General features: G+C 40.4%; 2 protein-coding genes across 3 annotated transcripts; one reads left to right on the forward strand and one right to left on the reverse strand.

The window, feature by feature from the left end:
* Positions 1-88: 88 nt before the first annotated feature.
* LOC308402463 (limbin-like) lies at positions 89-14,340 on the reverse strand. Its single transcript, XM_080891344.1, has 23 exons — positions 13,819-14,340; positions 13,060-13,132; positions 12,605-12,786; positions 12,443-12,499; positions 12,162-12,348; positions 11,964-12,064; positions 11,770-11,835; positions 11,491-11,625; positions 11,163-11,302; positions 10,665-10,989; positions 9,995-10,234; positions 9,641-9,816; positions 9,255-9,414; positions 8,960-9,136; positions 8,558-8,856; positions 8,095-8,269; positions 7,215-7,358; positions 6,774-7,001; positions 6,394-6,626; positions 6,228-6,315; positions 5,925-6,100; positions 864-965; positions 89-623 (listed from the first exon to the last, which is right to left on the reverse strand). Exons 1-23 carry the CDS (start codon positions 14,041-14,043, stop codon positions 227-229), a joined length of 4,086 nt encoding a protein of 1,361 aa, XP_080747470.1. The 5' UTR covers positions 14,044-14,340; the 3' UTR covers positions 89-226.
* Positions 14,341-14,602: 262 nt separating this feature from the next.
* evc (EvC ciliary complex subunit 1) lies at positions 14,603-26,842 on the forward strand. 2 transcript variants are annotated; one of them, XM_080891053.1, is made up of 20 exons: positions 14,603-15,073; positions 15,178-15,291; positions 15,515-15,604; positions 16,098-16,321; positions 16,417-16,501; positions 16,601-16,699; positions 16,782-16,910; positions 17,016-17,177; positions 17,292-17,508; positions 18,234-18,382; positions 18,569-18,667; positions 18,743-18,955; positions 22,353-22,462; positions 22,579-22,780; positions 22,877-23,089; positions 23,201-23,336; positions 24,327-24,417; positions 25,990-26,116; positions 26,212-26,308; positions 26,396-26,842. In XM_080891053.1, the coding sequence occupies exons 1-20, from the start codon at positions 14,894-14,896 to the stop codon at positions 26,542-26,544; spliced, it is 2,886 nt and encodes a 961-aa protein (XP_080747179.1). In that variant the 5' UTR covers positions 14,603-14,893; the 3' UTR covers positions 26,545-26,842. The 2 variants fall into 2 exon arrangements, with proteins under 2 accessions (XP_080747179.1, XP_080747180.1); XM_080891054.1 differs by having other exon boundaries at positions 15,518-15,604.
* The last annotated feature ends 2 nt before the right edge of the window (positions 26,843-26,844 follow it).

Genomic DNA, 26,844 nt, shown 5'->3' on the forward strand with positions numbered 1-26,844 from the left:
AACAATTTATTACTCAACCAGTCATTTCTGACCAGCTTATTAGCAATCTGAATTATTGAGAAGACAGGGAGAAATGACTGGAAACAACTTAAGCCAGCTGATTTTATTAAAAAATAAAACAAAGTCAGATCATATAAACACTTTGAAGTACCAGATTTTTTGGAGCATGATCATATATAAAATACCATCCTCATTAAAAAAAATAATACAAAAGGCAAGACAAATTTCAAGGTAGGTTTGTTGGGGCCACTGAACCTTTCTTCAGATTGAGGAAATTCCTCTTCCTTTTTCTATTTGGGACATCTACACTGTTACATGATTCAGGTGGATCCCGGAAAACAAACAGCTTTTCCCCGGTTGCTGGGCTCCCCGGCGCACAGCAAGCAGAGGCTGAAGGCATGTGTTCCTCTGCTTCCTTTACCGTGTCCACAACTTCTTCTCTTCCACTGTCGCTCTGCTGCTCTTTAACAGGCAGCCCAGATTTATAAAGTGGCTGCTGTGCTTTGCTACAGCTGTTCTTCTTTCCCTTCTCCTTAGTCAGCAGCGGTGCAGTATCCCCTTGAAGCACAAGACCGGACCTGGGGAGCAGTTTTTCCATCAGACTTTGCCTCTTTTCCTGGAGTCTGTGAGATTTGGAGGACAAAGGAGCTTTTGTTAGCAGGACTAGAGTGTTAACGCGCTTACCTCATGCGTGTGGTCACCGCAGCCAAACCATGCAATCCGACAGGCACATTTCACTTCAATTTAAGGATCTGACAGTAATATCTGGTGACCACTAAACTACAAATTAGCCTTGGCTGTGGTGTAACATGAAGTCTTTATATGGTGGTTGGTAGAAGAACAAAGAAATGTGTTTAACTCACCCCTCTTTATCCAAAGCACAACTTGGAATATTCAGCATATTTTTATGCACCACATCTTCTCTCAGTTTCACAGGAAGAACTCTGTTCAGCTCCTCAGCACACCTAAACAAAAAGTCACCAACAGAATACAAAACTGTCAGCTGCTTTACAAAGTCTGCAGACAACTGGTTTAATAAAACAATTCCTAACTATTCACACACTGCAACAATTCATCAGTTTTGTAATCTCACATTTAGAGAAAAATGATTAAATATTTTATCTCCTTCGTAGTAGGGTACAACATGTTAAGCTGGGAAGTTTAATTAATAAATCCGGATAAGTCTAACTGAAAAAACCTTTAGGAGAATTACTATATTTTTAAGATTGCCTTCAAAAAACACAGAGTCGGTCTTAGGTAGGCAGTCTTTATTTTTATTTTTTTTGGCCTGTCCCGTTTGGCTCTTTTGCCATCAGAATTGTTGTCTAAAGGCAAAGAAAGATGCCCAACGGATTTACTTTACCAAACTGAATTGGAATGTTTACGTTTTGTTTCTGTTTTTTTTTCTTCTCGTTTTTTTTTTTTTTCCTCCTCTCTTTTCCCCCTCTTGGTTTTATGCTGCTCACCCCTGTCCTTGGTTTCTTTCTTTATTCCTTTCACTGCCTCGATCACCTGCTTCGACACTCATCCACAAACATCCTTTATTTCGACACATACGCACCATGCGCTCAACGGCAGCACATTTACATCAGTCAGACAGCGCACACAGTCATATAAGATACACACACACTTAAGCCAAGCCTACTCATATTAGTAACTATGCATACACAAAGTCAGACTCAGGGAGCATCTCGCCACACATTTTTTCTCTCTCTCCTTCTCTTTATTTATGAACAAGTGACGTATTCTCTCCACCTGTCTAAGCAACACACACAGCATACATCCCTAGTTATACACAAACATCTATGGGTACACTGAGGTTCATTACATGGAATATAAATGGAGCTGGCTCCAGAGAAAAGAGGTTAAAAATATTTAACCAACTCAAAAAACTACAGGCAGATGTTGTCCTATTACAAGAGACCCACAGACCTCTTAGAGGTTCGAATGAACTTAAAACACCTGAGTTTCCTAATGTGTTCTCAGCTTGTTATAATTCTAGACAAAGGGGAGCAGCAATTTTAATACATAAAAATATTAATTTCACAGTACTCGATACAGTTATAGATCCAGAGGGCAGATTCTTAATCATTAAACTATCTATACGTGATAAAAAGCTATGTATTGCAAGTGTATATGGTCCAAATGTTGATGATCCCTCATTCTTTCACGGTTTTTTCAGTGCACTCTCTGAACACTTAGATGGCACACTTGTTCTTGGAGGTGACCTCAACCTTGGACTAAATGAAGACATGGATAGGCTCAATACAGCGGGAACTCAGCGTAATTGGCAGTCCACAAATATAATCAAACAATATATGAGCGACTTTGGTCTTTGCGATGCATGGCGCTCCCTTCACCCCACCAGTAAGGAATATACTTTTTTCTCACATGTCCATCACTCCTACTCTCGTCTGGATTATTTTTTGGTCAGCAGCTCACTGCTGAACGACATTTCAGACACTGAGATTCACCCTATAGCTGTCAGCGATCATGGTCCTGTATCTTTAACACTAATGCACAAGAATAATACTACGCCAAGAAAAAACTGGAGATTTAATATATCACTACTTAAAGATGAAGACTTTATTAAATATTTTAAAAAAGAGTGGACTTCATATTTGAACTATAATGACACTCCCGAAACATCAGCTTCTGTTCTATGGGAAGCAGGGAAAGCTGTGATGAGAGGTAAAATAATTTCTTTCTCATCACATAAAAAGAAAAAAGAAAACAAAAATATTCAGGAATTAGAAAAAAACATCAAATCACTAGAAGAAGCCTACGCGTCCCACCAAGATCAGGAAACATTGAACAAAATACGCAAAACAAAACTAGAATTAAATGAGATAATTGATAAAAAAACAAAATTCTTAGTACAAAGACTACGCCTACAAAATTATGAACATGGTAATAAATCCGGTCAATTTCTAGCAAACCAGCTAAAAATAAATAAAGAAAAAACAACTATATGTGCTGTTCAAGATTCATCTGGGAACACAATATATGAACCGATACAAATAAACAACATTTTCAGGGATTTCTATAAAACGTTGTATTCACCACAAATAAACCCATCTAAAAAAGAAATTGATCAGTTTTTGGACAACATAACTCTTCCAAAATTATTGGACACTCAAGCAATGGCACTGGATTCACCACTGACACCAGGTGAACTCCAGGAAGCCCTGATAAGTATGCACAATAATAAGGCTCCAGGTCCAGATGGCTTTCCTGCAGAATTCTACCAAGAATTCTGGTCGATTCTAGCACCAGTTTTCTACAGAACGTTGTTGGAAATTAAAGAAAAGGGCAGACTTCCATCAAATATGAATTCTGCAAACATTAATCTCCTGCTAAAACCAGGCAAAGACCCTGTATATCCCTCAGGCAGTCTTTATTTTGACAGTAAACAGTGCAAGTCTTCTGGTTTCTCTGTACTTGTGACACTTCATAGACAATATCTGTCAAAATGCAAATGAGTCATCAACAGGGTTTTGTAATGGGGGGACTATATGTGGTACATTAGCTATGCAGCGAGCAGATGGCATGGACAGAACCTCTGAACACCTACCTATGGATTTAATACAGCATGCTATGACAAGTCCTCAAATAATTCTCCTACACTGTAGGTATATTATGATGAATAAGGTGATTTTCAAGTTGCCAAAACTGCTGTTTCAACATGAAAGTCTAAAATCAACATGAACAGTGAAAAGCCAAGAAAACTCAAGACAGCCATTGAACCAAGCTGCCTCAGTATTTTGAGTTTTGTCAACATTTGCTTTTTTGCAGTGTATTAAAGCAAACTGTGGTATTGGATAGAGGGAAATTTAAAGCCTGACCACTTTGGAGCAACCTGATTGCTTTATATTAGTGTCCAAATTAGCAAAGGACACTGACAAATCAAGGGAGACATTTGTCCTCAGAACAGCAGACATAACTACCAACTCTTCAAAACAGGAGTTCACAGACTATATGTGTGTATAAATAATATTTAAATATGAGTCAAAAAATCAGATTTCAGATCATTTTTGGTACTCTGAATTATGTTAGTGCGAGCATATATTTCTAATATGGCTCTCAAGAACACAGTTTTGGCTTGGAGCACACAAGTCCCGCCTATCTGCCGTGTTTATGAGGGGCAGCCAATGGAAAGAGCGCTGGCTTCTTGGATGATGGTCTTAAAGGGAGAAGAGCTGAAAGGGCTTCTTTCAGACAGAGGGGCAGCACTAAAGGCCCAGCAAGAATTATTTTGAACTGTAAATCACGCAAAGCTACTGTAGCACAGTCCAGCGAATAAAATAGGGAGCTAAAAATGAATATAATAGTCACTGTTAAAATTAAACAATACTATATACATGAATTCTCTTTTCAATAAAACTAAAACAGCTGTTAAGAATTGGTGAACTCCATTCTCCAAACAAAAAGCAGAAACAAAAGAACTAATGAAAAGAAAAACATATGTCTTGCATATTGTTCCAAACTTTTCACTCCCTTGTCCTTTGGCCAGAAGCTCAGATCCAAAGCATGAGGCATCATTCATCAGTAAAACAATCCAGACTCAGCGGGGTGCACACAAAACTGTTCCAGTGCACCAGGACAAGAGGGGAAATTAAATGATGAGTAAAATCATTTATCTCTTTATCTTGGCTCAGGGAAAACAGCTTTTGTTATTATTTACATTTAAGACAATACGCAGAGATGGTTGTGTTTCAACTGGCTGCTGGGGAAACACAGAGTTTTGTTTCTTCTCAAATAAGAGACTTCAAATATATTTTCTTAAAAAAACAGAACTTGAACTGTTGAGACTGGCTGTGTACTAGCAGAAAGAAAAAAAGAAAAACAAAACATTATCATTTCCTTAGCAAGACTAGACCAACTTGTTGTTGCATGCAGGTTATGTATGCTGGAGACCCAACTTAAAAATGATGAGAAGTAATTTCATCTAACTTCATTAAATCACTCAGCTAAACAAGGAACAAACAATCTTTAGAGTTTCAGTAAAAGAGCATGACACACATTAAATACTGCACAGCTATAATAGATTAAGCCAAGAGTCAAACTAATAGCATTATGCTCCAATATGTCCAATTTAAATTTCCTCAAAGAACTTCACCGTCTAATGTTATTGCCCTGATAAAAAATTTATAAGTTTTATTGCTCAATCAAGATTAGTGGCTGCACTTGATATTCTGTTGCTTTCTTGTGAGTCATCTACTCCATTGGCCCTTGTGCTGGACTGAACCAGTGTCCCAGCCTCATGTGTGAATCAGACTGAATCTGTAATTTACTCACCTGCTTAAGAGAGCCCCCAGGCTCTTAGGATGTACTCATTATAGGTATCCTACAAAGCCTGAGCACGTTTGACCTCCAAAGTCCAGCTGTGTGCAGTGATTGCTGTGTACAGTGCCTGATAATGGTTAAGAGTAGCATGCCCTGATGCAGTATACCCATAGTGTGATCACTAACCATGCCCAGGCACAGAACTGCAACAAGTCAGTGAAGTATGACTTCATGAAAAATCGTATGAAGTAATGAATAAATCTATAAGGTTGCTGGAAAGACACCATTTCCAAAATCAATGAAAACACAAAAGTTCTTTCATTGTGTTTTCTGCTCCGTTTGTTCTTAGCATATGTATTAATTTCACTCATTAAAGATTGCAATTTTGTTGTCAACCATTTCTACCGGCTCATTTACATTACTTCCCTTTTCCCTAGCAAACTGTAGTGGTTATGTTATTCTGTTCAGATATTCCTTCAGGAAAAAAAAGTTGATTATCTCTTTGACAGAACTCTATTTACTGTTACAATATAATAAGATTCACTCTCATAAGTCAAACGCACTGAACACTGTTGACAGATGACGTATGAACCTCCAGATTCTTATAAAAGGATAGAAACTCAGAACCTGGTTCTTACCCTGGGTGTTCCTGTTCTGCAGACCCTGAGGGAGGGTGCTGCTTGGGGCACAGGGCATCACTGATTGAAAGGAGTTCACTTTCAGGCAGGGTTGGGAGAAGGAGACGTAGGGCCTCCAGGAGAACCTCGGTAGACACATGACACCGCTTGACCAGCTGAGATGCAAAGTCCAGATCCTGTAACGAAGAGCAGTGCAGAGTATTCGTTAGCCCACATTTTGTCTGAACTAACTGGTACAAAGTTTTGATTGCTTTTATTACACATATTATCCAAACACTTATCATGGGAAAAAAAACCTGAGACCTGGTCACAGTTTGCATACAGTCTCTTGAGCTCCATTTGTTCTTTTAAATCTTCCATGCTTTGACTCTTGGCAGTCATTAAGTGAAACCTGAAAACATCAGAATGGCTTATATCAATACCCCCAAAGTCCTCATTGCTCTCTAAATAATGCTGAATAATAGCTTACCTCTCAGCCATCAGTGAAGTAACCTGCTCACGCTTATAAAGTGCATCCTGAAGGATGGCCCCCATCCTGCAATCTGTCTGCAACTGAAACACGGTTTCTTGCTCACAGTTCTCATCTCCCACACCAGAGTCGTCCTGATGTGTTTTACTTGACTTTATAGTGGGCTGAGACATTTGCAGGCTGTCCAACGTTGTTCTTTCCTCCTGAAGCTGTTGCTCTGCTTCCTCTAGGCCCTGTGGCAAAAGTCAAAGTGACCTTCAAATAACCAAGTCTCAGAAGAAACCCAATAATTAAAGATAAAAATGAAAAATTTCACAGAATGAAAATTTATAGGCTTCAGGAGAGAAGCAGCTACCGCACACAAGTCAGATACTACCTACCAAGCAGTGGCTTTGTATACTCTGAGCCATGTCTTGTCTCTCCAAATGCTTCCTTTCTTTGAGCTGTTGAACAAGCAGGCTATGGAGAGTCAGCATTGCTCTGCAGGTCTCCAAAACTTTGGCTCGCCTCTCAGCCTTCTGGTAATGGACGATAGCCATTTGCACAGCCAGGCTGTCTGCCTGAGAGTGCAGATCATCTTCTCTCTCATGCTTCATCTCCTCCAACACCTGCCATATTGAGAATGGATGATTTTCAGTCATCTGGTATAAACTCAAAACCTACTGATGCACAATTGTGATGTTAAACTCAAACTGTCTTCAAGACTTCTGGTTTTCTTTGCTCTGTGAATTTCCTGGATCACTTTAACATGCTGTAAAAATACAGGATGATAATAAATAAACTTAAAAATAAATTATCAAGGTTTTAGGAAACAGCTATACCTTGCTCATTATACTGCTCTCCATCTCCTTCTCCCTCTCATATAGTTGAATCCTATCCTTAAGCTTTTTCTGGAAAAGTTGCAGGTCGGATGTGTCTGCTTTCTGTCTGGCCTCACTGGTTTTCCCCTTGGATTGTGGATTCATCTGCAAAAAGCCACAGTATCCGGAAGGTGGTTGGGAAAGAACTCCAAGCTAAATGTCATGACGTGATCAGAAATGAAGCCACTCTGTGGATCCCCTTTATAATTTCTCAATAACAATGTACACTCATCCAGCAGCCACACAATTGAGGATTACAGCAGTGTGGTTTTCCACTGGTCAGTTTCTTACTTTGAGTTACCTTAAGAATATTATAAAGAGATTCAAAAACAAGAAGATATTAATGCATACTGAATAAACATGGGAAAAATATTTCCCATGGGAAAAATGCCACGAACTGACTCAAAAGAACTTATCAATACCAAAATGCATAAAGGCCTGGTGATGAAAATGAGATGAGTACTTGCTTTACCACCACATTACATGCCTCCATAAAACGATGCATGCTTTGATCAGCGTTTCCCAGGGAAATTTAATTCAGAGCATTGCCAGCAGTTGAAAAACTGCAGTGCAAAGAAGCTAAATTGTTTAGCCATACTGCTTTAGCTAATGCCTTTTAAAAGAAGAGGGGGAGAAATCTATGACGGCATTGTTGATTTAATTTTAAGTTTAGTGAATAAGGCAGGAAAAAGCCCCCCACCCAATCCATCCACTTTCCAATTCAGGGTAGCACGAACTTTTTTTCAAACTATGAAATGAATGACAATCAGTACAATATGCAATTCTATACAGCAACATTTTAAGAGCATTTAAAATGAGTAACATGTGATTATATATGCACCATCTGTTTCTCGCTCTCCTTCCTCCAAGCTGCCAGAGCACACAGAAGTTTAGTTCTGGCGACAGCGTGTGGCATCACCAGACAGCGATCTATCACAGAAAGACATTTCTGAAACTCCAGTTTCATCTTTAGCCTGTCATCTTCAGACAGAGTTAGCTGGGACAAACACAAACACCTATGATAGAAAGGAAAAGAGAAATGTGACAGGTGAACCAGCTTGACTCTTCTAAACTTACTGGGTAGCATTATCCAATGTATATATTATTTATAAAAGATAAAAAGTTCCTTGGAAGTAAACAGTGTGTGGCATCTGCTACCATTGCAGCTGCTTTAAGAATTCCCACCTGCTATCATCCTAAACCTGTGGAACCAGTTTGTTGTTTCTTTCTTTGATTTTCCATCTTCTACTGGGACCGCATACACAATCTTTAGTTTCTGAAATCAGTAAAATTGCCTCACTGACCTGAAGAAATCTTTGCAGCGTGTCCTAAGTGCCTTCTGCTCCTGTAGCTCTTTCTCCATGTCTTCCTTCAGAGCCTCCCTGGTGGAGCTGAGGATACGCAAGGCTGCCTTGCCTTCCTGGTGCAGTCTTTCCTGACCCACCAGGAGAGCACTCGCTCCCTGTCCTGATCCTTGCCCTGGTTCCATCTGCAGTGGAAAGTCTTGCTCTCCTGGAGGCAAGAGGGCTAATACAGCCTGAGCTGCAGAAGGCTGGATGGCTTTGATGTCTGCTATGGCACCCTGGATCACACGCATGGTGACCTAAAGAACAGGTATGAGACCAACCTCACTTCATATTTATGCAACTTCATGTCTCACAGGAGAAAATTGACACACAAAGTGATGTGAAGTCTGAGTGTGGCACCTTGCGGATGTCTGCAGCAGCTTCCTCATCCAGGTTGTTGATAAGCTCTGCTAGCTCCAAGCTGTGAGCTGTCAGTAAATTCTGCCAACAGTGCAGATGCTGTCCTACCTCTATCCCTCCCTCCAGACCCTTGCACATGTTTGACAGGTCCTTCTGTCTCTGTTTGTGGACCGTCACCTGGACAAGGCAAAAAAAAGGATTTCATTTTTCAAACGGAAATACCTTGCAAAACATATTTTTGACATCAGTTACAATGAATAAACGCAGAGACCTGTGTATATCCACTTTTGCTCACCATGTCAGATATGAGCTCCCTCCTCTTCTTAATCAGTCCACAATGCATGGCTCTCCTCTCCTGCTTCAGTGCCTCATCCAGTCTCTGTCTCAGCATCACCAGCTCTTTCTGAGCCTTCTCCTGTAGGTGGTCGACCTGCACTGCAGGCAGTTTGCTCCCTCTGGTGGAGAAGGGAGCAGAGTACCACAGTGAAACAACTCTAGCATAGTGTACTTGTATTTGTAGATATCAACAAGATTTTTAAAAACACTAGAGCATTTATGTCCCTGAACTTTTAGATACTGCATATTTTGTTTTGTATATATCACATGATTACCAGACATGTTTCAGTTATTTTTTTATTAAGACGCAGGAACATTTGTGTTTTTTTTTAAATTGGCACCAACCCCCTGATGTAAGTGAACCAGCTGTCCAAGTTGCTGGAGGTGCTGGAGAAAGTGTCAGAAATCAGGCTGTTAAGGCTGTGGAGGCTGTGCACCAGAAACTTCCTCTGTGCGCTGCGTTCAGCTAGCACATAGCGCAGATTGGCAAGGACTACATCCAGCACCTCCTCTAGCTGATCCTGGATAAAAACAAACAAAAACAAAACAACAACTTTATGAAGTCATCACTATTTACGTCCTTTGTGTTTCATGTTAATGTTTCACCACAAGTGTAGATGTATGCATATCACAACATTTTTCTTTAAACAGGCATGACAATTAAATGATAACCCAACTCAAAAGGCTCTGACTGTTCACCTGACAAGTAAAGTATTCGTGCTGAAGATTCTTGGCTGTGCTCTTCTCCAACTCTCCCATCCTGGTGGCCTCCTCCAGTTCCTCTGAGAAAATCTTGTGCAGCTCCACCCGTCGCCACTCAATGATCTGCCTCTGGAGCTTCGCTGAGGCCTCTTCATGACGAACCAATAAGATGCGTTGAAGCTGACTCTGGCTCAACTTGTGCAGCTTCTCCAGGAGGACACTACACTGAAGAAGTTCCTGAGATTTCAAGATTTCAAAATTAATCTTAAAGTTGTGAAAATGAAATCTTTCTTCTAACACATGTTTATATTTATTTTATTCATAGAAACCTTCATATTCCAAAACAGCTGTTGTACTTGCGGTGCCTCTGCCATAGTGGTTTAACGATTACATTTCAGTCAGCCCTTGATGGCTGGGGTCCCCCATCACAGCAGATAGCTCTACATGTTTAAGTTGGCAGTTTTACGGTAGATGCCCTACACCCTACTACACTACCAGCTGCCAGTGTGACTGAACTGTTAAAAACAAAACTAGTATACACACCTTGATTCAGAACAGATTTCTTCCTTTGTCCAATATCATAAACACTGACCTAGTAGTTTTTGTGTAATCCCATAATGCTAACATCCTTGGCAGAGTTAACAATGCAAAAACAGATTGTTACTACCTGTTGATCTGCATGTTGACACAGAAGCTCAGCCTGGGCCTTCTCAGCAGCCTCTCTGCAGTGCTCTGTTTCCATTTCTTCCCGAGTCTCCAGGTTACACTGACCAGCCAAGGCAACCATGCGAGCCCCTCGCTCCTCCTTGAGCCGTCCCTCCATGCCTAGCAGCTGCCCGTGAAGCACACTAAGCAGCCTCTCCTGGGCTTGAGCACTGGCCTGGCCCTGAAATTGAAGTCTGGCAAGCAAGGAGGACATCACGCCCTTGTAAATCTGAATCCGGATGGCTTCCAGGTTATTGGTGGCATGTAGCAGTGAAGACATTTCAAGACTAAAGAGATAAAACACACAATAAACAGAATAAGGTGCAGGTATTGATTTTGACATAATGTAGAAAAAGGAACAACTTTACAGTAACACAATTAACGATTCATTTTTGTACTAATTGTTTTTTGGTATTGTTCCATTAATGGAAATTAAGTCATGCTGGGCTGATCTACTCACTTTTCCAAAGCCCTGTACATGTTCTGTGGATCCTCCAGAACCATGGTGTCCACAATCTTGTCTTCAAATGTTGCCTCATCCTTGACTGTCTCACTCAAGTTGGAGTCTGCAAACTCAGGGTCTGAATCACTTCTGTTTCTCTGAAGCAAAAGAAACACCATACGGCAGAATGAAGATGAAGAACAAAACAAAAGAACATATACAGACATTACTATGCAAATGAAATATATTGCAATAAGCATTAAGCACTGTTATAGCAACTGCATTTAAATTGTTCATGGTCAATATTACACTTTATCCTTAGGTTTAAGAGATGAACTTGTGATACCCTTTTTTGAAGAAGATTCAGTCTAGTTCTGAGTCCTATCACGTTTATGGCCAGAAACCCCAGCAGTAGCAGCACCATGGTGACAAAGAACCCAGCAACAAATCCAGCAAAATGAACACCGTGGTTAGGATAGATCTAAAAGAGAGACCTATATGTCACACTTACAATTAAGTCCCTTTTATGAACACGCTAAATATAACACTGAAGAAATGACAACAATAAACAACTTATGCTGTCATGTAGATTTTGTTACAAATTAAGGTGCTGCCCCAAACTTACCCTGTCTGTGGAATTCATCCTCAGCGTTAGATTAGCCCTTAATGGGCCAAACATGCTGACATCATTCTGTGGAACCAAGAAAGAAATAAACAACCAGGCTAACAGGACTGGAAATGACCTTATTATCCTGCAAATTAGGATCTAGAAAGCTTTGGTTTGACAGTGTTGCCAATTAGGAAGATTGAAAAAAGTACCTGTGAGGCATTAGAGAAGGTGAGAAAAGCTGGAAGGTCAAGGACTTCGCTCTTTTGACTCCTTACGTGAGCAGTATAATTGAGAACAACTTGAGATCCAGCTAAGTGAGCAAAATAAACATATCAACTGCCGAAGCAGCATGCAGACATAGTCTGGCTAAAAATAATCTTCTTAAACATCCTCATTCCCAAACATACCCAACAACAACTCAATGGCAAATGTCTGGTAGCCTCTTTCCACAACCCTGCCTTCAGATTTTAGAGGTACTAATCCTGAAATCGAGTCCCGGATAGCCACCTGAGATAGGTTGGTGCCACCCACAGGGCCCACGTTGCGAACCAGCAGAAAGAACGTCAACTGAGGGGGATCAGTGTCAAGCTTCACCTTGGTCACATGATTGAAAAATAAATTTATATCAGGTTAATTGGTTCATTAAATGTGCATTTATTTTTAAATTCTTTCAATATTGTTGATGTACCTGTGCACACTTGTGAAATTTTACTCCAAATGCAGCTGGAGGCACTACACTCTGAACCTGCAGGATTATAAAAAAGAAAAAAAACCCCAAAACAATATATATTTAGTTTCTTCCAACACAATTTTTTTGGAATAGTTTAGTAATAATCATGTAGAAACATACCTGAGGCAGCGAGTGGCCCAGGTTATATCGGGTGAGGGTGCTTCTGCTGTTCCTGAGGTGCAAGCCATTTGATACATAGGAAAATGAAGAGTAAAAAGAGTGTCCCCACGGACCAGCAGGAGCTGAAGATGCGAGAGGTCCCCTCCCGAAAAAGGCTTTAGCCTCACCAATTTCCACTGTACCTGTCAGGTAAATGTGTACACATGGTGCTTGAACAGCTTGAAAAAAGCAGCTACAAAAGCTGAAAGAGAGCCTGTATATCACACATTCCCCAAGCAAAACTATTACAGCGTTCATTATGGAAATTTACACTCAAATGAACAACACAAGTGGGCAAAAAAAGCACAACCAAACATTATTTTTCACATCATGGAGTAATGTACAGTTGAATCAGCATATTATTTCATTATTTTAAAAGTTATTTTCTGTGTTATTGGCTAAGAAAAAGCACAAACCATCCTTTCTAAGTAATGGGTCTGCTGATTGTCTGCCTGGGTCATGTTGTATTGAATCCATACTGGCAAGGATCTGATGGGATAAGAGCATTAAGAGGTACACATCTATTATATTAAATATGTAATTATGTTATGGCCAGCAGTTATGGTCAGAGGTTGACATGCACTCATCATGATAGTGATTGTCATGGTAATTTTGAATTATTTATTTTCACCGCTCTTTTTAAAGGGTGGAATACTTGCATACATATTTAATGATTTGGTAGAATTCTCCTTTTCAGATCTTCACTGAGTTCCTTGGACTTTCCCATTGTTCTGAGCACTGATCAATCCATGAGTGGTATCAAACAAATCCTTTTTATGGTGTTAAAAAGAAACTAACAGTTGTAGTCAGTCATGATCACCAAGGAGAAGGATTAGAGAAAATCCAACATAAATTCAAACTTGTGCACACAGTTCTTGTTTTTTTAGAGCCATTGAAGATGGAGCGGTACCATCATTCCACCAGTTCATAGAAATCATTAAAAGCCCCCAAATTACCATGAAAGTCAAGCTCGTGATGAGTGGATGTAAACTTATGACTGCAACTGTAAAAACAACAACAACAAACAAACAAAAACAAGAGTTTGTTACGAAAGAACGGTTAATTTATTTAGATGATGTGAATCAATCTATTGGTTGCTAAATTTAATTTCTAGCTGACAGCTAAACAAATACCATTGGCTTTTTTTTTTTTTTTTTTACCACTGAGCAACTCACCCTATGTTTCACAGGGAAAGAAGATGTTGTGTGCCATGATGTACTCAGGGCAGTGCCGTTATAACAAGACTGGTTTCCAGTTGTGTCCTCCAAAACACCGGTGCGCCTTGTTACATCGGGACCGCAACGTGAATATAAAAAGGCTGGAGCAAAACACGATACTTCGATATTTAAGAAATATATACATATTGCGACCCTCTCCACGGTAAAGTGTACCCGAAGCATTCGTGACTTGGTGTGCTACCACCGAGGGAAGCCGCTAGCTAACTGTCTGCATTGTGTCTGCACTTCACTGTGCTGTGGCGACGAAAACATTTCTCTAGCTTTTCTTGAGAAACACCTAATGTAACAGCGTCTCCGGTGCTCAAGACCGTCGTCCTTGAACTTTAACATATACGGAGAAACGGCTTACGCCGTTTCAACGATTTATAGACCTAAACAAAGTCAAGCTTCATAATAACCGCTACTGCGGAAAAACTTCGGAAAACATCTCCAAAACTTGGGAAGAACTGTTTAACTCCAAGAAAGTCAAGAGGAACAAAGTGCACTGGATAGTTTCCGGTCTGTGGTTTCAAAATAAAATATCAGCCTAAAATCAAATACTTTTATAGCGCTAGAAAAAAACCACATATGTTAAGAAACTCTAAGTTTGCTGGAAATCTTTTTTTCTCTTACTTGTGTCAGTGTTCTTATAGACATTGACTCCCTTATTTTTATGCAGAGATAATTCATCGTGCTTTAACATTGAAAGCAAACGTATTTCATTTCCGATCTAGCAGCACGGTCTTGACTCACTCTGAAAATCTCCTTCCAGCCCTCTTTTTTTTTAGTTAGTCGTTTTAGGACAAGGTTTTGGCTCAAATAAGTTGCTGGAAATCGTAGCTTGCTCAAGTTTAGAACCGTATTTTTTAACGAAACACGAAAACCTTTGAAATCATTCTCGAGCAGATAAGTTTGGTGTAGAGATTGTTTTGTTTTTTTTTGTTTTTTTTTAGCTAGCGTCAGATGTTATTGTTTACTCGGTGAGTCCTACAAAATGCTCCGTATTATTTCTACAGTTTGAAGCAAAGCAAAGATGGAAGAGAGGGAAATGATGGCGGAATGCGCCACCGACGTTTTGGTCAGTTTCCCCGAGTCGCTGCATCTGTACACAGGACTGCTGACAGTAACTACAGTGTGCGGAGGGCTGTCGGGAATATTAGCTGCTGCTCTTTTGTATGTCTTCTGTCTGAAGCCTTTGCTGTTGACGAGACAAGTAAGCATAAATAGTCTCTTCCACATCCGCTGAATCCACTGTATTGATTCCTTACACTTTACATTCCATATTTGAGATGTTTGTTTTCTCTTTTGTCCCATCAGGGTTACAATGCAAGTAGACTGCTTGAACCTGATGATGCTGAATTAGACAACAACCAAAGGGACTATGTCAGCAAATGCAAGGAGGAGGCTCCAAGTGGAACCACTCATGACAAAGTATTACTCTAAGACTCAATTACTGAAAGTTAGTGTTGTTTTGCACAGGTACATGAATGAGGTAAATCAAGTCCAAAATTACCACAACATTCATGCCCATGATGACTGCTTGTAAACTTCTGACCAAAACTGTGCATACATAAACTTGGATTTTTATTCAGTGTCACAAAGTTTTTGATGGTTAAGACTTCTCTTTAATAGTTTACTCTGTTTACTTATTGAGCAGGAGAAGAAGCAGCCACCCGTGAACAGCGATGTGGCTGCTTTTGCATCCAGAGCAAAAGTGGTTTATCCCATCAACCAAAAATACAGAGTAAGTCCACCATCTCTAGAACATGTGGCAGAATTACACGTACACAACTAAACAGTGTTTTATTCCAGATATGCTAAAGTCTTTCCTTTTTTGGGGGGCTAAAGCTGTTAATTTTGTCTGTTTACCACAAATATCAGTAGAATGTGAATGAATTTACGTATGCAGACGAATCCACGTGATTAACTAACATTGCAGTTGAAAAATATTTTGCCAAATATACCCACAGTATTGTTAAGTGCATGTGATCAAAGTGGATTGAATATTAACTTGATGCAAATTAACTGATGGAAGTTTGGCTTCGATTGACATACACTAATAAGTAGTAGTTGCATTCTTCCATTAACTGCATATTTCATTAACTACAATATGCACAATGCTAGTTAGAAATACAATTGATATAAAGAATATGTATAAGTTGTGTTTTACAATGACAAGAAGGAAACATGGCCTACTTGGCTACTGATTCCGCTTTATGTTTCACTGTTCCTGTCAGCCTTTAGCAGATGGAGCATCCAATCCGTCTCTACATGAGCACTCAAAGTTGCCAGTGATGCCTAATGAAGAGTTGTCCTCCTTCATGGATGGAGAGTCTGTGAGCCAAGAGCAGGACAACGATGGCAGCAGTCAGTTCATTTTCTCTTCGCTGTTCCCCAAGAGCTTACAGAACCAGAGATTTAACAGGGTTTCCCACTATCCTCACACACTGACACAAACGGGGTAAAAAATAACTGTACACACACATTATAACCACCAATTAATCATGGCACATTGCACAGATCCAAGTAACAACACTCACCCATTTGTTTACACAGTTTTGGAAGTAGGATCAGCCTTTACTGTTTGGCCCTGCAGGACATACAACATCACTGCTCTCAGCTTCAAGACGGAAAATATCTGGTGAGCTTTAATCATCTGTCTTATAATGTACTAGATTTCTTGTAGATATCCTTTAAAGAATGTTGTCATACTAATATATATTTTTTATTCATATTTTAGATTTTTCTACAGATGGTGAAAATAATATTGAACTATCGGTTTCCAAAAGACAAAAATGATGCTTCCTTTTCCAAGAATATTCTTCAGATGCAAGAAAAGGTAGGAGTCAATTACTAGTACTCTATTTAGAATCACTGACTTTTAAAACTTTTAATGTAAGCATCAGTTTTTATCGTTTAAGGAACTGAATGAGTTGAGGAAACAGTTAACTGCAGGCCAAGCTGTGAGTGAGAAGAGTCAAGATGATCCGTGCACATTGGAAGAAATTGAGAGAAGTCAGAAAGATCTTCTTGAACGTGGCCTTCAAATGGTAAAAGTCGAGAGGAACAGCTGTTTCACATCTTTTGGACTCCATCTATTTATGCTGTCCTTCCATGAATAAACATGGCTGCACAATGTTTGTTTCTCTTCATAGTCCAAAAGTTTCAGCAAACAGGTGGAGGACTTGTGCAAACAGCTACTTAAGAAGACCAGCTCTTTCTCTCCAGATGAAGCTCAGAATGTGATTCAGACTCTGATTCAGACACTTCTGTTAGTAGAGAAGCATCTGCTGAAGGCTCAAGAAGTAGATCTAAAGGTTAACCAACACTCGTCATTTGGAGTAGCGTTTATTTTTATTCTCATCACTTTTGTCATCATTTTAAGACTGAAAAAATGCTTCTGAGTATTTCTGTTATTTTCCATTTCTTAGAAAATGCAACAGAAGTTGTTGTGGTGGGAGGAGCTGACAGGTCTCATTCAATCCCAGCCTGCCTTGCTAAGACAGGAGGTGACTCTAAGGCAAGGCTTGATGGCTACAACTCTGGAACAGCTGACAAGCGATAACATGTTGAAATTTAGCCAAATGGAAAAGATACTTTCAAAAATTCAGGCTACACTGATTGAAGGCCTTCAGCAGTGCACTGACGGTAAGACGAATAAACTGAAATAGTTTTAGTTGAATCTCATGAAATTATTGTGTGGTTCTACCAAATAAGAGAATTATATTTGACAGTAAGATGTATGTTTCTTAAGGCATATATTTACTAAACAGGAAAAAAAAATGTAATGACAGTTTTGCAGTGATTGACCAAATGTGTGTGGAGTTATCTTCTAATATACTCAAATGGTTCCCAGAGACAAATGGCAATCTGTAATATCTAGCCTAGTTCTTAAATTTAAGTGTTGGACTCTGAAAATAGGCCATTTTCTGGGAATCCTCTTTAGCTCCTTAAATAAGGTCAAGTTCTTTCAGGACAGCAGAGAGTATCATACTGTATGTATTAGTGCATCCCAGACTCTCAGCCTCTTTCTACATATCCCTCACTGTTGTCATAGACAACAAAAACAGGACAATGCTGTTTAGATGTTAACTGTGCCTACAATTTTCAGCCAAAGAATCTTTTCTTTTTGGACTTATTGGTACTTTTATTTCCTTTTGTGCTCGAGATTTTAATAATTGTGAGAAACCTAAGTAGACTATGGAGCTATGCAGTTAGGAGACATTGTTCTGTCACGACTACTTGCTAAATACACCAAGTAAAGCATATTACTTAACTTTTATTCTATATTCATCAAACTATCTTTGCACTGCAATAAAACAAATGCAGTTGTCTTGATAATCCTGAGCTTGACAGATTCCTCTATGCTGCAGATTGCATGAAAAAGACAAATGAGCTGGTGAATGAGAAGTGCAGCAAAAAGGTGTCCAAGAGGAAGAAGCTTCAGAGGAGTCACACCAAGGAGAAGAGCCGTGCCTTAGAACTGAAACAGAGTCCCAGTGACCTACAGGAGCTTACCAAGGTCAGGTACAATACCTTAAGGATTACTGTTGAAATGGGATTGTGTGAAAGAGCTTTAAAGAATATGATTTTCTGTTGGTACTTGAGGAATTTTCCTCTTGTCAGTTTTAGTCACTGTAGTTACAATAACTAGGCAAAAGAGACCATGGAAAGTGTGCAAGTAAGTCTGAGCTTATGTGCCCTCCAGGTATATCATGAGTTGCTGATGAAGCACAGGCAACAGATTTGGGACTTGGAGCAGCAGCAGGACAGAAGGGTGGTTGACGGCCTCTGTGACCTCTGGAAGGTAAATGATCAATCGCTAAATTCTGTCTGCTTACAGAGCTCGTCTGTTTTTCTTATGTAGTTTCTGTGTCTTCAGAAACTTCGTACCTCTTGGTCCAAGAGGCTCGGGGAGCTGGCCAAGGATGTTTTTCTCTCCTCTGTTCCTGCTCAGACAAAGCTCTCTGCTGAACACTGTGAGAAACTGTGGCTGGATCTGGAGCAGGAGCTGTCTGCTCAGCTACAGCAGGTGGAGTGCACTACCAGGCAGCAACTGGATGACATTAGGGCTGAGCTGGATACATATGAACAGGTAGAAAACTTGTGTTGAATCTGTGTCATTGTTTCATTTCACATTTCAAATTTAATGAATTTTTTTTCCCTGTACCGTTTTTTCCGCACTATAAGGCGCACTGTTGAAGAGTGGGTCTGTTTTCATACATAAGGCGCACCATATTATAAGGCGCATTAAGACAAACAAAACAGTCAGATAACTCGACCTTTATTAAGCTCATTCACAGTAACTCTTAACGTTGTTAAGCTGTAACACTACGCTGTAACTTTTTCAGTCCATTCAACTTCCACAATTCCATCAGATTCTTCACCTTCCATGTCTGAGTTAAACATCTGGGCAATTTCGGCATTAAGCATGCCCGGATCCCTCTCATCATTATCCGAATCAGTCTCGTTGCTGTTACTTAGCTGTTCAGTGATTATTCCAGCCTTTGTGAAAGCTCGGACAACACTTGACTGATACCTTAGCCCAAGCATCCACGATCCATTGACAGATAGTGGCGTAACTTGCTCGGCGTTGCCTCCCTGTCTTGGTGAATGTGTGTTCGCCTTCTGTCATCCAATGCTCCCACGCAGCTCATAATTTAACTTTGAACGACCTGTTGACACCAGTATCTACAGGGAGTGCAGAATTATTAGGCAAGTTGTATTTTTGAGGAATAATTTTATTATTGAACAACAACCATGTTCTCAATGAACCCAAAAAACTCATTAATATCAAAGCTGAATGTTTTTGGAAGTAGTTTTTAGTTTGTTTTTAGTTTTAGCTATTTTAGGGGGATATCTGTGTGTGCAGGTGACTATTACTGTGCATAATTATTAGGAAACTTAACAAAAAACAAATATATACCCATTTCAATTATTTATTTTTACCAGTGAAACCAATATAACATCTCCACATTCACAAATATACATTTCTGACATTCAAAAACAAAACAAAAACAAATCCGCGACCAATATAGCCACCTTTCTTTGCAAGGACACTCAAAAGCCTGCCATCCATGGATTCTGTCAGTGTTTTGATCTGTTCACCATCAACATTGCGTGCAGCAGCAACCACAGCCTCCCAGACACTGTTCAGAGAGGTGTACTGTTTTCCCTCCTTGTAAATCTCACATTTGATGATGGACCACAGGTTCTCAATGGGGTTCAGATCAGGTGAACAAGGTGGCCATGTCATTAGTTTTTCTTCTTTTATACCCTTTCTTGCCAGCCACGCTGTGGAGTACTTGGATGCGTGTGATGGAGCATTGTCCTGCATGAAGATCATGTTTTTCTTGAAGGATGCAGACTTCTTCCTGTACCACTGCTTGAAGAAGGTGTCTTCCAGAAACTGGCAGTAGGACTGGGAGTTGAGCTTGACTCCATCCTCAACCCGAAAAGGCCCCACAAGCTCATCTTTGATGATACCAGCTCAAACCAGTACTCCACCTCCACCTTGCTGGCGTCTGAGTCGGACTGGAGCTCTCTGCCCTTTACCAATCCAGCCACGGGCCCATCCATCTGGCCCATCAAGACTCACTCTCATTTCATCAGTCCATAAAACCTTAGAAAAACCAGTCTTGAGATATTTCTTGGCCCAGTCTTGACGTTTCAGCTTGTGTGTCTTGTTCAGTGGTGGTCGTCTTTCAGCCTTTCTTACCTTGGCCATGTCTCTGAGTATTGCACACCTTGTGCTTTTGGGCACTCCAGTGATGTTGCAGCTCTGAAATATGGCCAAACTGGTGGCAAGTGGCATCTTGGCAGCTGCACGCTTCACTTTTCTCAGTTCATGGGCAGTTATTTGGCACCTTGGTTTTTCCACACACTTCTTGCGACCCTGTTGACTATTTTGAATGAAACGCTTGATTGTTTGATGATCACGCTTCAGAAGCTTTGCAATCTTGAGACTGCTGCATCCCTCTGCAAGATATCTCACTATTTTTGACTTTTCTGAGCCTGTCAAGTCCTTCTTTTGACCCATTTTGCCAAAGGAAAGGACGTTGCCTAATAATTATGCACACCTGATATAGGGTGTTGATGTCATTAGACCACACCCCTTCTCATTACAGAGATGCACATCACCTAATATGCTTAATTGGTAGTAGGCTTTCGAGCCTATACAGCTTGGAGTAAGACAACATGCATGAAGAGGATGATGTGGACAAAATACTCATTTGCCTAATAATTCTGCACTCCCTGTAGTGGTGAGACAGGCACGCATGGAGTTGTAGATCAAAAGAGACAGAGATTTGTGGAAAAAGCCATCCGGTCTCTTGACATAAACTTCCCTCAGCCACTCGCTCATCTTCTCGTCCATCCATCCCTTTGAGTTAGCCTTGACGATGACGCCGGCCGGAAACTTTTCTTTTGGCAAAGTCTTCCTCTTGAAAATGACCATGGGTGGTAGTTTCTGGCCATTAGCTTGGCAGCCCAGAACTACAGTGAAGGATGACTTCTCCTTCTCTGCGGTGCATATAGATACCGTACTGGTCCCTGTTTTCTCGACAGTGCGGTTCACAGGGATGTCAAAGGTGAGGTGGACCTCGTCCATGTTAGTGATGAGTTCTGGCCGGGTCTTCTTTTCAGTGATCTTATTCTGGCAGTAGGTGCGGAAAATGGCCAGCTTTTCTTTGTAATCGTTTGGTAGTTGCTGTGAGATAGTAGTTCTTGTGCGGATTGAGAGATTATGCCTTTTCATAAAACGGAAGCACCAAGAGGGTCCCCCTCGAAAGTCGTTGATCTGCATGTCACGTGCTACCGCTGTTGCCTTGAGTCGAATAGAGACTGTAGAGACACTTCTACCTACTGTTCTCTGTTCAATAACTGTTCAATTTTGTCCTCTAACTGCGGCAATCGCGCCTTGTTCCCTTCGGAAACTCCTTTTGGTCTTCTTTATTAGTTTTAGGTCATCTTCTTGCTTCCTCCTCTTGCGCACCATGGACTCATTAATACCGAATTGTCTCGTAGCTGCTCTATTTCCATTTTTTACTGCATAACTGATTGCTCAGAGTTTAAAATCCACTTCGTAAGCATGTCTCTTCGAGGGGTGCCATTTTGGAGTCGTTATACACACACAACACGGTAATGTTATGTTGAAGCACAGTACGTATTACTCCGCGAGGATCCTGGCAACGGTAACCGTAATGCTCCGAAAAGTGGTACTAAAAAATGTTTTTGACAGATTTTTGAGCATCGTGTACCACATAAAATCAGTTTGAGGTCAGTAAACACAAACCAAAATTCATACATAAGGCGCACTAGATTATAAGGCGCACTGTTGATTTTTGTGAAGATTTCAGGATTTTACATGCGCCTTATAGTGCGGAAAATACAGTAATTTCTTCCGATTTTTAAACCCTGCCCAGTGATCTAATTAAATGAGAATCTTACAAAATTGCTTTTCCTTGTTTTAAACTGAGCTTCTCTTTGTGTAGGTATGGACTGAAGGGATTGCTTTAGGGCAGTCCTGTCTGCAACACCTGAGGGAACAACAGATGAAGCTCATCCAAGACATGGTAGCCAAACAGAGCTACACACTCAACAGGTAAAATCGTAAAAAATATTTATGACATATTGAGTGTATAAAAAAACTAGGTCTGCACTGTGGCCAAATCCACTTATGAGTTAATAGGAAGTAATGGAATGTAATATTTCTCTTAGTGAAATGGGGAAGCTGATAGAGAAGAAACATGAGCACTTTCTGCTGGTTGTGCAGAGGCACTTTGTGGTCAGGCACTTTTGTCTACATATGCTGAAAGAGATGAGGCTGTCCAAGCTGAAGGCACTATCTCAGACTGATTTCAGAGCTCTACTAATAGAAGATCCCAGTAAAAACCCGCTGTGTGTCAATTTAACTCTCAAGGTGGGAAAATTCACACATATAAACACAGTTTTTTTTAATTTGTTCAGTGTTTTAATAATTCTTCTGTTGAACACTGTTATCTGCTAACGGTCACAGAATGGCAGGCCCAGCCTAGCAGAGAGACATCTGGGCCCAGAGAGTCAGCTCTTGGGGAATAGCTTCCAGCAGGAGTTCCTGTCTGAACTGGAAACGGGAACAGAGCTCCTTCAGAGCCATGCACAGCTGGTACTAGGCAACACCCTAAGCTATGCCATTCAACAAATGAGGGAAGACCCGCCTACAGAGTTACAGACCGCTTCTAGCCTGAAGGTAAGACCTGGGTGAAAGTTATTTAATTTCACTTATTTTAATAAACTGAGAATTAGCTTCCAGTGGTTGGTTTTCATTAGGTTGCAGGCTAAAACCTTTTTATTCCACTAGCACCACCTGACGGAAGCTGCTGCAGAGAGCGTTTACTTGACCAAAGATTCTCTTACTTCGCTGGTCCGAAGCTACTATTCCCACCTACAGGATATTACCAGAAAACTGCGCCAGGATGATTCAAAAATAAACCAGGGTGAGACAGACCCAGCATGAGTTTAGTTTTTAAACTAAAGTAACCAGAGTAACCCTGTATTCATTACTGAGTACTCAGAAATCTTGAAGGAGCTGCCTTCTTATTTGTAAAATAATTTTCTCATTTGTTACAAATGTCCCCTTCCAAATAATCCCAAAGGAGTTCTTTCGGTTTGAAATCTGGTGACTGGAGGACAATTAAGTACAATGAACTTATTGTCAACAAACCACTTTGAGCTATTTGATGTAAAATGGTTGAAGAGGAAGGATGGATTGGTGCCTTCATGTTGGTTACACTCGATTTGTATTTCCAATGTTTTGGTGAGCCTAGCCTCAGTTTCCTGTTCTTAGCTGACAGGTGTGCCACTCATTGTGGTCTTCTGCTGCTGTAGCCAATCTACTTCAAGGTTGATGTGTTGTGTGCTCAGAGATGCTCTTTGGTATACCTTAGTTGTAACAAGGTATGAAGAATAGGACTTGTTACCTATAAACTACTTCAAGGTGATAGGTAACTCATATATAAAGTGGTTATTTGATTTCCCTCAAAAGGAGGCAATACTCTAGGCATTTTCTCCCAGTACACAGCACTGACTGTGAACACTTAGCGAGTGTTACTGTAAGAGCTGTGATAGTACAGGGTTGAGATAAACTGTTAACAGAAGAGAGCAGATGATGCTAGTCAGATGTGTTGTTATTGCTTAAGCTATGAATGATTTCCTGTAAGGAGGAAGGAGAAGCTGAAATGACTTGCTTCAGAAGTGCTCGATCGAATAGAGTTCACCATTTTCCAATGTGAGATAACTGAAGCTTCTTTTGATCTGTGAATCAAGAAGAGGTGTTCTATTAGAGTCAGAAAATAACATAATAGAGCTGAAATGAGCATAATAAATGGCAAGTTTTACATTTAAAATTGTACGGCAGCTAGTAGTCAGTAGACAGAAAATCCACCTTACTCTTTTTACTCTTGTAAACATTTCCTTCAATCCTTCAGAGGTGAATGAGGGGCAAGAGAGCAGCAGGGCCTTGCTGAGAGAGCTAATGAACTGGAGCAAGAAACCCGGATCTGCTGAATTCCAACAGAGGTACATAAAACTGGTAGAGCTGGTATTTTTTTTTTTTTAAGTGGTACTTTATTGTAAATTAATTCTTACAAAACATGTACAGTGGTCCCTTGGTATAATACGGTTCACCTTTCGTACCCTCACTGTTTCGACGATTTTTTTTGGTGTGCAATCTTGCATGCTTTTTTTTTATTTATTTATTTTTTTACAGCACATTGTGTTCTGTGTCCTGATCAGCTGGAGACCATTGTCAATCAATCTCCTCCGTGCTGTGTCTCCTGTACATTACAGAATTACAGATCGCTAGCATTGTGACTCGAAGTGCTGTACTGTATGTTTGTAAGTTTTCTCCCCAACAAACACAACAATGTCGACGAAACATTTTGCACTGTAAAAGGTACCTGCCCTAGCACCCAAAAGGCAGAGGAAGATGCTAACCATCGCACAAAAAGTTGGACTTCTGGACATGCTAAAGGAAGGCAGAAGTTACCGGGGGGGTTTTCAGACCATATGGCACAACGGATTATACAGGGTGGGCCATTTATATGGATACATCATAATAACATGGGAATGGTTGGTGATATTAAAGTCCTTATTGTGGCACATTAGTATATGTGAGGGGGCAAACTCCTCAAGATGGGTGGTGACCATGGTGGCCATTTAGAAGTCGGCCATCTTAGATACAACTTTTGTTTTTTCAATAGGAAGAGGGCCATGTGACACATCAAACTTATTGGTAATGTCACAAGAAAAACAATGGTGTGCTTGGTTTCAACGTAACTTTATTCTTTTTTACAAGTTTCTCACCACTTAAAAAATGTGTTCAATGTGCTGCCCATTGTGTTGGATTGTCAATGCAACCCTCTTCTCCCACTCTTCAAACACTGATAGCAACACCGCAGGAGAAATGCCAGCACAGCCATCCAGTATCCGTAGTTTCAGGTGCTGCACATCTCGTATCTTCACACCATAGACAATTGCCTTCAGATGACCCCAAAGATAAAAGTCTAAGGGGGTCAGACCGGGAGACCTTGGGGGCCGTTCAACTGGCCCACGACGACCAATCCACTTTCCAGGAAACTGTTCATCTAGGAATGCTCGGACCTGGCACCCATAATGTGGTGGTGCACCATCTTGCTGGAAAAACTCAGGGAACGTGCCAGCTTCAGTGCATGAAGAGGGAAACACATCATCATGTAGCAATTTCAAATATCCAGTCGCCTTGAGGTTTCCATTGATGAAGAATGGACCCACTATCGTTGTAACCCATATACCACACCAAACCATCACTTTTGTTGTTCCAACAACTGTGTCACATGGCCCTCTTCCTATTGAAAAAGTTGTATCCAAGATAGCCGACTTCTCAATGGCCACCATGGTCACCACCCATCTTGAGGAGTTTGCCCCCTCACATATACTAATGTGCCACAAACAGGACTTTAATATTACCAACCATTCTGATGTTATTATGATGTATCCATATAAATGGCCCAGCGCGCTACTTCGCGGGTTATTTTTAGAACGTAACTCGCTCGATAAACGAGGGACCACTGTATATAATTTTCAATTTATCTTTGTTTTCAAATGTATTAGGGTTGAACTTCACAAAAGAAAGGTGCTGGAGCAATATGATCTGGATCAGGAGATGACTTGCGAGCAGCTTAGGCAAAAGAAAATAGCCCAGGATCAAACCATGCAAAGGGTCAAAGAAGAGTTACTGGTTAGTATGCTTCGTCTGCACTGTACTTTTTGCTAGTAGGTGTATTTACATCCTTTAGATGTGTTGTGTTAACATTGTGATGCTTTGTCCATTAGGAGGCAGAAGAAAGCTTCATAACTGAGCTTGCAGCTTTGGCCCGGATTTCTGTCCAGAGCCATGATCCAGAACACAGCAGTGAAGAGGACGACATTGGTAACCACCCTTACCCCAGACAATTAAATTGTGTATATTCCCATTTCACTCTTTCATGTCCTTTTTAATTTGTTTGCGTTTGAACAGGTGATCAGAGTGCCCCGATACTGGACCTGCTGGCCCTTAATCCAGCATTAGATCCAGCTTTGAACCCTTCACTCACCCCGACTGTAGTAACACCAGTGAAGAGTTCAAAACAGAAGAAGGAAAGAAAACGAGAATCTCATCAGAGTTGACATCATTTCACAGCGTTTACATTTTCCTGCAGTAATATTCTGTTGACTCTTTTGTTGTTGTTATAGTTTTCCTCTTATAAAGCCAAAATGTCTCTGTTGATACTAGTATTGTCATAAAAAGGTTTTAAGTCAGAGTTTAAATACTGTTATTCTGAAATGTTTCCCTCAGTTTTTCTGTATTTTTAAGTGTATCATGACATAACAACTCACTGAAAGTGATGAATTGTGTCTTTCTTTCATACCCGACTATGAGAGCTGCTACTCAACTGGCCCTGTCAGTAAAGCATTTACTGCCTACAC

The sequence above is a fragment of the Rhamphochromis sp. 'chilingali' genome, assembly GCF_963969265.1.
Source record: "Rhamphochromis sp. 'chilingali' genome assembly, chromosome: 9".
In the NCBI taxonomy this organism is placed as follows: domain Eukaryota; kingdom Metazoa; phylum Chordata; class Actinopteri; order Cichliformes; family Cichlidae; genus Rhamphochromis; species Rhamphochromis sp. 'chilingali'.

Excerpts from the sequence above, each read along its gene's own strand:
- LOC308402463 (XM_080891344.1), bottom strand. The coding sequence starts at position 14,043 with ATGCTTCGGGTACACTTTACCGTGGAGAGGGTCGCAATATGTATATAT. Across the intron at positions 8,857-8,959 it reads CTGCTGCAGACATCCGCAAG|GTCACCATGCGTGTGATCCA; the intron begins GTGCCACACTCA and ends CCTGTTCTTTAG. Across the intron at positions 624-863 it reads TGTGCTTTGGATAAAGAGGG|ACTCCAGGAAAAGAGGCAAA; the intron begins GTGAGTTAAACA and ends CAAATCTCACAG.
- evc (XM_080891053.1), top strand. The coding sequence starts at position 14,894 with ATGGAAGAGAGGGAAATGATGGCGGAATGCGCCACCGACGTTTTGGTC. Across the intron at positions 24,418-25,989 it reads TCTGCTGAATTCCAACAGAG|GGTTGAACTTCACAAAAGAA; the intron begins GTACATAAAACT and ends CAAATGTATTAG. Across the intron at positions 26,117-26,211 it reads GGGTCAAAGAAGAGTTACTG|GAGGCAGAAGAAAGCTTCAT; the intron begins GTTAGTATGCTT and ends TTTGTCCATTAG.